Source organism: Athene noctua, chromosome 3 (assembly GCF_965140245.1).
Source record: "Athene noctua chromosome 3, bAthNoc1.hap1.1, whole genome shotgun sequence".
Taxonomy (NCBI): Eukaryota; Metazoa; Chordata; class Aves; order Strigiformes; family Strigidae; genus Athene; species Athene noctua.
Window position 1 is genome coordinate 86,425,948 of NC_134039.1, and position 13,480 is coordinate 86,439,427.

Below are 13,480 nucleotides of genomic sequence, written 5' to 3' on the forward strand. Positions count from 1 at the left end.
AGAATTAGGAGACTGAATTGCATTATTATCTTAGTGCTTCTGAAGCATCATGTCCCATTATATACATATTGTGTGGTAGATAATAGACCTGGTTTGCTGAACCTAAAATAGGAGTAAAGCCATTACTTAGAAATCTTTTTCCTCCATGCTTGTGTTGAATGGTTATTACTTCTTATAGTGTTAGTTACTTGTAAGAGGCAAAAGAAATATACTCTGTTTTCAGGTATTTGTGTTCACCTGTTTTAAATCACATTAAATGGAAGCTAGATGCACGTAGGTAGTTTTCTTCCACTTTTAAATTTAAATTTAAAGCTATTTATTAGTGAAAAATAAGCGGGTTTGAGATTATTTCAACCATTTCTGACATACCATCAAGTGGCATAATCTTAAGATCCAGCTGAGACTTAAAAAGGAGAGTCCAAAGTTGCCTTCCATTTTTAGCTGTCTAAAGAAATTGCTGGACACTCAAAAGTGCAGAAATACTATTCATGCCACTTCAGCTGGAAGTGGAAATTTGAGGATCTAACCATCTGCTCAGCATGGAGAAAATGGAGGGCTTTGTATTTTTGCAGCACTTTGGGTTCTTTTATTGTAGTGTTATTTGTGTTCAGTGGAGTTTAAGGTTCTTAGTGTTTTTCATTGTGTTGAATTGAAGAGTTCTTTGTAAATTGTCACCTTCATCTCACAAGGCCATGGAAGCCAGCAAGATTGCATGCAGGAGTGTGTAAAGGTTTGTAGGATTGAGTCCAGGTTCATGCTAGGCTTGTTATCCTCATCATTAAAATATTATCATCTCTGCAATAGACTTGGAAAACTCTTAAACAAATCCCAGCAACACTGTAACTGCAGAGGGAGCTTTAGAAAAGGCTATAAATCAGAAAAGATTATAGTAGACATAACACTATTCCTTTTGCAAAAGAGACCCAGGGGTCTTTAATGCAGTATTTTGTGCTATTTTTATGTTTAGAGCATAGCAAACTGAGCAAACACTTCTCCTGACTTTTGTCTACACTGTGAACATGAATAGTGTGATAGATAGATGAGATTAGTTGAAGTGATGATAAAGTCTCTGCAGAAGCTTTATACAAAGTTGCTGAAGACTTCATTTGTATGAATACAATATAATGGCTCCTTGTTTTCCTTTCTTGTAGCACTTTACCTAGCCTTGATGCTCCCTACCCCATGCTGGTATTAGTTGGCCCTCTAGCCTGTGGTAAAAGAGAGCTTACACATAAGATCTGCAGACAGTTCAACAATTACTTCAGATATGGGTAAGTTTGCTCCATAAATTTAAAAGAACACGAAGCAATCAAAGCTAGAATTGCTGCTGGTTTGTTTTTTGTTGCTAGGTTGTTTTATTTTTAAAGAAGTTAAAAGTTAAAGACAACCAATAAGTATTCATTGCTATGCATTTTCTCTCTTCCCAGGGCTTGATTGCCTGAAGTCATCAAATACTTCCTTAAAAGAAAAGCTATTTAAATTATCATGTTCTTTTCAAAAGTGAACAGCAAACAAACCAAGAAAAACGTGTCATTCAGCGCTCCTTTTATTGATCTGTTCTGTCTGTGCTCACCGATGCCCCTCAACCTAAGCATCTGTTTAGATATGCATTCATTTCTCTTAATTTTTATAATGTACCTGCATATAAACACATTAGCATGCATGTGCGGACTGCATCCAGAAGCTAGGAAAGGAAGCAAGTGCCATTGCTGGACTTGTTTATTATCCTGTGAGTAGTGTTATCAAAGCAAATGGCACCTTTCAGACCTCACCACCTGCTGGGAGGACTAATTCTCCCTATCTGAAAGGCCTGTATTATGATCCTTACCGCCTTGGGCTCCCTGTGTATTTAGTGGAGAGAAACTATCTGTTTCCAAGGGAGATTCAGCCTTGGTGAATCACTTCCCTGAGGTACCTACCTATTTTCAGTGCACGGTAGATAGGAAGCCTGGCTAAGTTAGATCATCACTATCTGTTGCCTAAAATGAGGTGGTACAAGCTGTTTCACCCATTCCATCCTTCGCAGCACCTCACTTACAGAGGTCCTATAGCACACGCTATTCAGCACCGCTCTGTATTCCTGATACACTGTCTGTCCTCTGTTTTCTCAGAGTTTTTATTACACAAATTTATCCGTTCATTTTTAACCAGACTTGGGCTGTAGTTTCACATGTAAAGCATTTGCCACAATAGGACCTGGGTCTGTTATTTGTGCCTTTTTAGGTACTGAAGTGGTAAGAAAGGGACCGTGGGTGCATGCATACGTGAGAATCATTCCTCAGAGTTCTTAGCACCACAGGACCATGCTCTGCATGTCAATGTGATGGCTGGTAGTAGCCACCTTCTCTAACATAATACACCATGGTGAAGGAGCCTACGTGTATTGCTGCCTGCTCTGTACTCAGATTATAGCCACTTGCTGGATTAGATTAAACTGGCAGGTTGAAAGGACATTTTAAGAAAAGATATGTGAAGGTTATGTGACTGGAAAAATTCCTTTTTGCCTTTCTTTAAAGCAACCACTGTATTTTGAAAGACTGGATTGGAAATTACAAATTGAATGCCAGCTGAAATTTTCTAAGCAGTATGTGGGTTTTTTTAAGAGCATTGTTTTTATACTGTGTGTTTTATTTCCTAAAAGTTTTATGCGTGAGGGGGGAAAAAAAAAAAAAGGGAGAGAGACAGAATCTTAACAGAGCAGAAAATTGCAACCATAAAGCAAAGTTGTATTTTAATTATTCAGTGGAGATTCAAGCAATTTTATGGCTTACACTTTTAAATTTCAAACATTCCACTCATTAAAAATGTATTTCATGCAAGATACCCTGGCAGTTTGAATGTAAACATGGCCTTGCAATTAAAAAGGGTTGTAATGTTTAAAAGTGTTTCAAAAAATAAAGTGAAATTGGACCCTCAAACCATCTGGCTAGTGCTCAGGAATGACCTTTAAAGCTGGATGCGTTCATAATAGCTTAAAGAAAATCAGACCTTTGAAGTAAAATTTTACAGACTCCATGTGTAGCACACTGTTCTCATTTGCCACAGCTTGGTGATTAAAAAAAAGTGGCACCCTCTAATGCCATGATAGTTACGATCCATCAAGCTCCACGTTACAGACTAAACTTCTTAATGACTTATAACTCAGCTACCTTGAGTAAATGAACAGAAACGGCCTGGTAGGTGCTATACCAGTAGGTGGTATATGTTTTGCCATATTTTCCAGGACAATCCAGCAGAAGTCAAAGAGTTAAAATGATGTTGGTGTGAATCGATGCCAAAGCTCCACATTACACTTTTGTTCCTGTTATCCTACAGTGTAAAAATAAAAAACAAACCAGGAATAGGTAGCACAGTATAATTTCCTAAGGTAGAACATGAGCCACTGCATACTTTAGTCTAAAATTGCTACATGCATTGATTTAGCTGGGGTTTTTTGGTTTTATTTGGTTTGGTTTTTTAGTGTTTCATCCTAGTAGTAAGCTCATGTATCTGAGGTTTATCCTGTTCTTATGTGGTGTCAGGCAATTACTTTTCCTGCCTTGTATCCCACTTATCTCCCTAGTTCCAGAATTGTTTCTCCCCTTACTATTAGGGGTCTATTTAAGGATTGGTCTTTATATCTCTTTCTTAACCTCACAGTTCAACCTAACTCCTAGTCTCCTCTTCCATATTTAGGATTCTAACTTTATATCATCCACAAGCTGACATAACTGGAAAAAAAATGGTTTCATCATTTCTCTATTACAGGGTGCTGTGACAGCTTCAGTTCAGGCTATCCTGGGTTGGGGGGGATTTATAGCCAAAATGTAATGTTACATTTAAACTTTTTTTTTTTTTGTATTTATGAGTTAATCTTTCAAATATGTGGCATTAGTGGTATGATTTGCACCTCTTTATATTTCTCATATTTCTTATCTTCTTAAAAATAAAATGATTTGTATTATTCTCCCTTTCCCCCCCTCCTATTCTGTAGCTGTTTCTCTGATTGAAAACAGGTTATTTCTTTATTATATCATATATCTTCCAGTCCCTGTCACACTACCAGGGCAGCTTACTTTGGTGAAGAAAACAGACTTGATTACTATTTCATTTCTCAAGAAGCATTTGACAAAATGGTGAACACAGTAAGTACCTGACTAGTATCCTAGTAAGCCTATTTCCTACATCCAGAGTGAACTCAACTTTTTTGTCCAGGTCTGATTTTTTTTTTTTTCTTTTTTTTTTTTTTTATATTAAGTTTGTGTCTGTCTGCGCATGCTTATTCACCCACAGTTGTGGCTTAAGTTCACAGACACAAACCACAAATTCATTCTATATTTATGCTTTCTTTTCATCTGTATGAACATATAGAAACCATTAGTGGTCAGTAGGAATCTTTAAACAGCAATATAATGTAGAAATAAACTTATTTCTGGATGCAGATATCTAGTGTGTGTGCAGGAAAGAAAAACTCTTGAAAAAGCTGCCATCTTTTTTTAATCCTTTTTTTTTTTTTTTTTCTTTCCTTTTTTCAAAAGCTTCCAGCAACCCTGCAGGGAAAGCAGTCTTTTAAAGTTTAGCAAATCCACCCTAAAGGCACTGTGTTTCTCTCCGAAGACAGTGTGCCTCCAGCTACTGTTTCTGATGCCTTTTGCTGCCTGCAATAAAACTTTGGCGTGAAAAGCCACAACAGAGCTCGTTATTTGTACATATACAAATAGGGGAGCCAACACAGTCTTAAGCAACTGATCTGCTCCTTAATGATAACTCTTAGTTATCAAGTAGTCTAATTTTAAAATAATATCATCTTCTTACATCTCTCTAGACATCCTACTGGGAATCAAAGTTTCAGTTGTCAGGTTTTAACTTTGAAATTTCTTGGCCAATTATACATTCTCCTTGCAGATTTGTTTCTGTCCTCTCTTATCTTTGGCATCTTCTATTTTACATGACATGGCCATATGGTTTGATGTAATGTCAAAAGAAGGATGCCCCTAGCTTTAGATCCTGGTTTCTTTACAGTGTGAATGAATAACCAATGAAAGCTGTAATCTGTCAGCAGCTTGTTTTCAAGATGCTGGTGTTTTATTGTCCATGAACAATGTACAAGCCTGTACCCTGCAAGACTGACTAGTGCTCTTTATAATTCTGTGCTCCTATTGGACTCATTATCACTGATGATTTAGGGAGAAACTTTGTAGGGAGAGAAAACAACAAAGTCCAGAGTGATTATGCTCCTTTAAGGAAATTGTTTCCCTTAAAATATTTCCTTTGTCATTATACTCGCTGTTTTGAATTTCAGGGGAAGTTCATAGCAACTTATAAATACAGTGGCTATTACTATGGACTTGGAAGAGACACTGTAGAATCAATTGCCAGAGAGGGTCTTGCAACCTGTGTTCACTTTGAAATAGAGGTAAGGATCACTTATTGCCTAACCATTTTTGAATGAATCATTCTGGGAGAACTGTCCTGGGGAGGAATTCCTGCAGTTTGGCTAAAGTTTGTTTCAGCTGCTTAGACATAGCTGCTTAGTGACACGAGAGACATCCTACAACCTTCTGCCCGGCCTACAGCTGCTGCTGGTCCATTTGAACCGGTTGTGTGGGCTGCATTACAGTCACTGGAGACAGAGTTTGGTCAGATGAACTGCATTTTTAACTCAAGTAGCTCTCCACTGTCTATATGTAAACCACGCCACTCCCTTTACAGGCACCCACATTTCGTCAGATGAATCCTTCTCTTGGCTTCTTAAAATTTCCTGGCCTATTTTTGTCAAGCTCATCTCCCCACCACATCACCAGTACTTTCCATTATAGTACCCTCAGCTTTTCAACCATGTGCTTTCCACCCATCTACAGCTTATAGTGGGACTGGTCTAGAGCTGCACATCTACCGATCACCCCTGAAATAATGCCATGTTTCTCCTCTGCTGATGAAGGAATGGACAATGCGTGCAGGCCTGAGGCAATATTTTGGGCAGAACTATTAAAAGATGCAAATCTCTTTGAGGAATTACTTTACCCTCTCTGAGATTTGTCAGGTGCACAAGCACAGATGGCAGAATCTCAGAAGTCATGCTGCGTTAGGAAAGTAGGTCACAACCAAAGAGTCAAAAACTTATCTATTGGAATCCCAAAAGAATAACTTTTTAGATAATTTTCTAATTATGTACTTTTCATTATCTTAGATCAAGATTTACTAGCTAGGGGTTGAGGTGACAAAAAGAAAAGGCGTGCTACATCTCCTCCCAAATTCTTTCTACAAAATAAGCTCCATCTGTATGAGCTTCCAAAATGAGAGACTCTGCAGAGTGCCTGGAATGTGATACTGAGTGTTGCTGGGTTTCACCGTGTTTGTTGGGCTCAGCTCTACCTCTGGGGAATTACTACAAGTTAACAGAAACTACTACAGTCCATGATAGACGGGGGAAAAAAATAGAAAAGAGATGTAGGAGATTGCAGTGCTAACAGAGGATCCTAAGTTGTAGATCCAGAGTTAGGGGAATGACTAGGGAGACTTGAGCAAAAATTGATACTGAATTTAATTAATTTTAGAATTATTATTCTGTTTGTGAAGCTGATGATTGAAAAACTAGTTTTCAGTTAAGAACCTTAGTGTTCATAAGAAGTTTTAGTCCTCTTTGGCCCAAATAAATCTGTACACATTTACTGGCTTGCATATAAATGTACAAATAACAGAGTAACAGCATGTCAGCGCTAAAAAATAAGTAGCTCCTTGCTCAAATGGTCAAGAATTTAATGCTGCGATCCTGCTCTTAAGTGCTTGTTACTTGGCTGATATTAAACAGCAAATTAATAACTTAATCTCTGTGTAGTTCCACTTCCTCTTTTTCCTCAGTCTTGTAAGAACTGTGAATCACCTTCAGTCTCCCCTGATTGCGATAGGCATTGAGTGTGTTTGTTGTCTTGCCAGACAGACCCTAAATTTACAAGGGAAGAAAAATAGGATAAGATTAAATATGACGGAAGGAGGTACCTTTTAAAGCTGTCAATTCTTAAAAAAAGTAGATGTGTTATCAAATAATTTAGGAGAAATAATATCATGTTTATTCATAAGGAGGTTAACCCGGCAACATAGGCAGTGACTATAACTTTTACTGAGTATTACTGAAGCTACTGTCATGGACAGATAGCGAAGAAACTCCTTTGTCACTGAAGTTGCAAGATCACATAGTAATTATGCATGGTCTGGTATCACTACAGACTCTGCAGGCAGATGAGAAACAATAACGGTGAGTTATGTATCTGAATAGAAGTTATCAAAGTCCATTATCTTCTGCGAGGCTCATAACAAAAGTGATTTAGCACTATTAAAAGAAATTTTAATTATGGTCTGTGGGCTGAGACTAAAAATTTAGAGCTGTTCATTCCCTTTAATCGGGAGTATATCTTTCACTGATAAAGGAGACTGACACACATTTTAAAAGTTAGATCTTGCCGAGTCCGCATTTCCAGTTAGTGGAGCCGCTGGGATTCTGACACGCAGTTATGTGTTGGAGTAAGCACGTCTGCAGTGCCTTCCTCTTGGTTGTGTAGCCACCAACACCTGCAGAGCAACTGAAGGACCTGCACATTCCAACCAAGAGTGGAGTACCCGAGTGGCTGATGTGTGTCATTAGGCTTCCAGAAATCTAATACACCTTGTCTCCTGCCAAAGACCACTCCCTATTGCATTTGGTGCTGGTTATCCAGTCGTTCAGGCTGGGTAGTCAAAGGAAGTGGGATATGATACTAGTCACATCTTTTCTGTAACCCCATGCTATTAACTGAACAAATTGAGGTGGTTTAGTTATGTTAAATGAATGGATATCTTAAACTCAGGTAGTCATTTCATCTTTCTTGACCTCCTATGAAAATTCAGGAAACTCAAATTTTACTCCTCTTTTTTTATTATTTTCCAAATATTTCTTTGGTTTCAAGCTGTCAACTCCTCTATTCTCCCATTCTTTATTTTAAGGTCACTTTCCTTATATGCAAAGACACTCATCATAGTGAGCATCATATTTGAGATCCACTCATCCACGTTGTCTCTGTGCAAGAAATTTATTGGGCATACCAGCAGCTTTCTGTATCCCTTTTTTTATCTTCCCTGCTCATTCCAGACTATTGATGGGCTGCCTTCCTATTCCTACGTGGTTCTGGAACAAACAAATCATTAGTTAAGTCATTTCTTGATCAGAAACCCATTCATGGTGCAACTTCACGTCAGGAAGATGTTACTAGGCTGGAACGTGGGTCTGCTTTCTGCTGGTTTTCCAATCTCTGAATAATTAGCTAGTTATAATTTACTATAATTAGCTAGAATATTTTACTAGCTGAAAGTAGGTGATCAAATAGCCAGATGCAAAGATTTCTGTGCCCCAAATTCCCCCCTTTATTTTTCACCAAAATGAAAAGAATTTTCCACTGAATCACTCCCTGAAATTTTTGGAGTGGGTTAAAGTACTGTTTCATACTTAGAATGCTGCAACCAAAAAAAAAAAAAAATCTAATGAGCATTCAGCCTACTATTGGTTTTTACATGATTTTGCTTGTGTTTTAGATGCTTGTATATATATATGATCAGATGTAAAAGTAAAGCCAAGAATTTATTGTTGGAATTTTAAACTGTCTAATTTAAGAATCATCATTAGCCTACATCTAATTATTACAGAAAAAAAGAGAATAATGCATTTAGAGTACTTACATATTGAAAAAGTCCCAATAACAACAGCAATAATAATAATAATAGTAATAATAATAATACAATTGAAATTGTAATACAAGTTTCTTGGTTTCTATCTGTTTTGCTGGTGTCATGCTCACCCTTTCACTGCTCCTTTCAGTCCGAAGGTCAGTGGTTTCCCTCTGGAGTTGTCACTGGAAGGGCAGGATGTTACAGCAAGTTGTCAACATCTGAGCCCTTTGCTGGGAGGATATTCATGTTGATAGTTTCTTCTTTCTTCTCCCAGGATACTCTTGGGGTCATTTGTGTATGTGTGCTAACACGTTTACACCTTTCTCTTTTTTTGTTGGTCTGCAGCTCCAGGTTACGTATGAATTCATAGAATCATAGAATAATTTTGGTTGGAAAAGACCTTTAAGATCATCAAGTCCAATCATAAACCTCACACTGCCAAGTCCACCACTAACCCATGTCCCCGAGTGCCACATCTACACACCTTTTAAACCCCTCCAGGGATGGTGACTCCACCCCTTCCCTGGGCAGCCTGTTCCAATGCTGACAACCCTTTTGGAGAAGAAATTGCTCCTAATATCCAGTCTAAACCTCCCCTGGTGCAACTTGAGGCCATTTATTCTTGTGCTATTGCTTGTTACTTGAGAGAAGAGCCTGACCCCCACCTGGCTACAACCTCCTTTCAGTTACTTGTAGAGGGCGATGAGGTCTCCCCTGAGCTTCGTCTTCTCCAGGCTAAACCACCCCAGTTCCCTCAACCTCACTTCATAAGGTTTGTGCTCTTGACCCTTCACCAGCTCCGTTGCTCTTTTCTGAACACACTCCAGCACCTCAGTGTCTTTCTTGTAGTGAGGAGCCCAAAACTTAACCCGGTATTTGAGGTGCAGCCTCACCAGTGCCCAGTACAGGGGGACAATCACTGCCCTAGTCCTGCTGGCCACGCTATTGCTGATACAAGAATTCATTATATATGGTGCCCTTTAGGTGTGTTACACACTATTTCTTCTTGTTGCCCCTAAAACCAGCTTTGTCCAGCTCCAGACCTTCATTATTTTAACTGACCATTATTGAGATGTTTATAGTTTTGAGGTGTCCAATGTCAAGCCTGTGACCCATCTCTTACCATCCCGTGCCTGAAGTCCTCTACATTGTGTCCTGTGTTTCCACTTCCTGAGGTCTTTGCCATCATGCCAGGCCTGTATTTATCTATGCTGTGTTATTCTGTTGAGTCATAAACATCATAAACATCTTGTTCTAACTGGAACAACTGCTTGCTACTGCTATCCATATAAAACTCTCGTTGTACCACACAAAAGTAAGCAAAAATAAAACAATTAGATGTAGACACCTGGTCAACAAGAGAAATTGCTGTCACAGCTGAACCAAGTAAAACAAACTTACAGCTCAGTCAAGAAAAGTTCAGAGCCAGCAAGACATGCCTCAGTCCTCAGGTCTGGAAAACTCAGTACAAACCTTATGGCAATGGCAATACCATATTGCAGGACTATGTGGCTGCAGTATTCTGGTTTATATAGAGTGGGAGGGAGAGAGAAAAGGTTCTTCATAGTATGGGTTGGTGCAAAGGAGAGCTATCAAAAATCCGGGATTGGTACCATTACCTGCGTCATTTAATAAGACCTTGTCTTTAAGTCCTTGCATGCAGTTGGGTCTCCTTTTTTCAGATCTAGCCAAAATGATGACGTGTGTTTGCAGCCCTCAGCTGTCAACTAGTGCCAGCCGGAGCCGTTGTCCTTACAGCACAGTTGATGCAAGGCACGTGGAAAGATTTCCTAGCCTGCTGTATTAGAAGTCCTATTCAAGATAGTTTATTGCTGATAAAAATGGTTCAAGTTAAGATATCTGACTACAGTGTAACACATGGACAGTATGGACATTGCATCTCTGCTGGGGAGTTGTAGTTATACCCGGTTTTGGGAGGGGGTAACATTGCAAGCTGCTCCAGCAAAATAAATATGCTTGTATCTTGATGAAGTTGCACGCTTTCACTTAAAAAAATATACCAGCTGAGGAGAAAATTGTGAGTTTGTTCGTAGTGGAAAGCTAAGGGCCAGGGTGGTGATGCAGGTGAGTTCTGTGTGTCAGTACAACAGTGTGAGTCAGTGATACACACACTGAGAATAACTAGGTCCTGATGGAACAGAAAGGATGGAAAAAAAGGAAAAGCCATTAGCTGGTGGGGATGAGAAGTAAGATGCTTTAAATCACTGCGGAATTTGACTAAAAGGATTCTTTTAAAAGTGTGTTTAGAATAAAGCTACACTGTTCTTGTAAGGCTTTTCACAGGTGGCTTTAGGGCACTTCACCCTGAACTTGCCTATTATGCAAAGTCGGATGCTACATCTTGAGACCTGTAGATTGGACACGTTTCCAGTATCGCTTTCACAGTAATTTGTGATAAATACAGAGTTGTCCTAAACTCAGCTACAAGTTCAACAGGCACTCAGTTTCAGGAACAAAACATTGCGTTTCTCTGCTTCATTTTAAAGGGTGTGCATAGCTTGAAAAATGCCTACTTTAAACCCAGATATATCCTGTTAGTACCAATGAACAAAGAAAAATACGAGGGACATCTAAGGAGGAAAGGATTATTCAGCAGGCCAGAGATTGAAGAGGCAGTCTCCAGAGTGAACATGTACATCAAAATAAATCAGGATTTTCCAGGATACTTTGATGCAGTAGTCAACACAGGTAAATTAATCTCTTTTGTACTATAAATCTGACTTTTAATGTCACACCAATAGATGGACTGAAACTGCCATGCAAACAAAGCCATATTATTAAACTAAGGATGACAAATGGTTTAATGTTCAGCCTAACAGTTTAAACTATCCTTTAATTGATTTTCCCAGTTAATTCTTGTCCTAGGAATCCAAAAGCTCTGGAGATCTGTCAGGACTGAATTACTCTGCTTATGTCCAAGTTGTGCTTTAAGCCCATCTCGAAAGCGAACCAACTGTTAAACTCAGCAGCACACTTGTGTAGTGTTGTCTCCTGTGAGAGTATTAAACTGATCTGTGCTAATTGTCTGTTGGTTTCTGGGCAGAGTTCAGAGGTGCTTTTGATCTAACAGACCTAATTATCTCTGGGCAGGATAGGCTTTTTTCAAGTGTCGAAATGACAGCCGATGTGCAGTCTGGCAACATCTCCCTGCAAAGAAGAGGCTGGTGCAAAGCTTTTCCTTGTAGGACTCTTCTGCTTAGTAACTTGCTCGAGACCCCCAGCCTGAAACAAGGAGTGTGAGGGTGGTAGCAATTTCGTTAAGACAAATGTTTACTTCTTGATATTTAGGAAGTGAGGAGGTGGTGGAGAAGAATCATTTTCTAGTTCTGTGCCTGCCCTTTTTTGGAGGTGATTTTTGGGGTTCACCACAGTGATGGTTGAATATATATCATGGTGGTAGGAAATACTCTATTTGTAGTTGTTGTCAAGGGCATACAAAGCTGGCAATTTAAATATAGCATTGAAGAAATAAAACACACTAAACCAAATTGCAGAAGGAGAATATTTAGGTGAGTACAGAAACTGAGATGAATTCCAGATTACTTTCTCAAATTTATGAAGATGAAGATTTTTCTCCCAAAGAAATGAGCTGGATGAGTTAAGAATCCATTTCTGTGTCAAACTTCTGTGATTTGTAACTTCATACTGATGAAAGCTTGGTTTTTTCATGATGTATCCTTTCTCCCCCCGCCATGACATGCGTATCCATCCCTTTCTGCAGATGACTCGGATGAGGCATTCACAGAGCTGAGTTCCCTGGTAAAGGCATACCTGGGTCTGGAGCCACCTGCAGTTTTTGATAGCATTCAGGACTTGAGGAGCAGAGCAGGAGCAGGTACTGTGTCTGGGCACATGCTGCTACTGGTTTTATCAGTAGAGTATTTCTACTTATTTGTTAGAATATTTGAAATCTGTGAATGACACAACCTGTGAGACTCCTTGTCTCTGAAAACTCTGCGTGCTTCTTTTAATGGGTCTCCCGGGCTGATTCCTTCCTGGGATCAGAATTTTTAATGGAGATCTTTCCAGGTACTTTACATCACTGTGTGCCCCGAGGCAATAATATGCAGAAAGTGAGTTGCCTTACTGTTCTGCGGATACTTTTGGGCTGAGGATCTCCCGTTCATTCCAGAGGAATCACAAGCATGATACATGTCCGTGGCTGAGAACTTTGTGCCTATCAAAGTGTTGAGCAACAAGAAAATGGCATGGCACTGAGCCCTTACTTCCCTCCCTTCCCCAGGATAGCCAGCAGCACAAAGAGATATATGAAAACCAGAATAGTAAGATGAGGGAAGGCAACTTATAAATTCACTCCAAGTGCTTTTGGGGCTACCCACTGCAGGGTAAACCCAACTGATTGGTAGTGTGTTTAAGAGAAGCCTTTTAGTGCCTGAATGACTGAGGCTGGACCCTCATGATCACTTCCAGCTAATCCAAGCGTGTGCTGCTGCAAAAAGTGGTCATGCCCAATTTATCTCTCCTGCCTATGCATTTCCAGTTTCCCCCTTGTTCTCATTTCTCTGTGAAGTCATGTCTCATCTGGATCAGGGAATGGTTCCATCCAAAAAATAACCTAGAAAAAAACCCAAAACAAACGGCTTTCAGACAGATCAATTCCTTGATCAAACTCATCATGCAACTGTAGGATCGGCTCAGGGAGGGAAGGGTGTGGGAGAAGAGCTTCATGGCTGCCTGTGGAGGAAGAAGGGAGAACTACTCTTGACAGAGGCAGCATAACTAAGATTATCTTAACATACTGGAGAACCTGTAACCCTTG

General features: G+C 39.4%; 1 protein-coding gene across 1 annotated transcript in view; it reads left to right on the forward strand.

Moving 5' to 3' along the window:
- Positions 1–13,480, forward strand: part of LRGUK (leucine rich repeats and guanylate kinase domain containing) — a 52,580-nt gene that overhangs the window by 20,262 nt on the left and 18,838 nt on the right. The window contains exons 11-15 of the mRNA XM_074903547.1: positions 1,152–1,271; positions 4,028–4,124; positions 5,282–5,395; positions 11,187–11,388; positions 12,422–12,535. Coding sequence (XP_074759648.1) covers positions 1,152–1,271; positions 4,028–4,124; positions 5,282–5,395; positions 11,187–11,388; positions 12,422–12,535 — 647 coding nt within the window. The remainder of the gene's footprint in view (positions 1–1,151; positions 1,272–4,027; positions 4,125–5,281; positions 5,396–11,186; positions 11,389–12,421; positions 12,536–13,480) is intronic.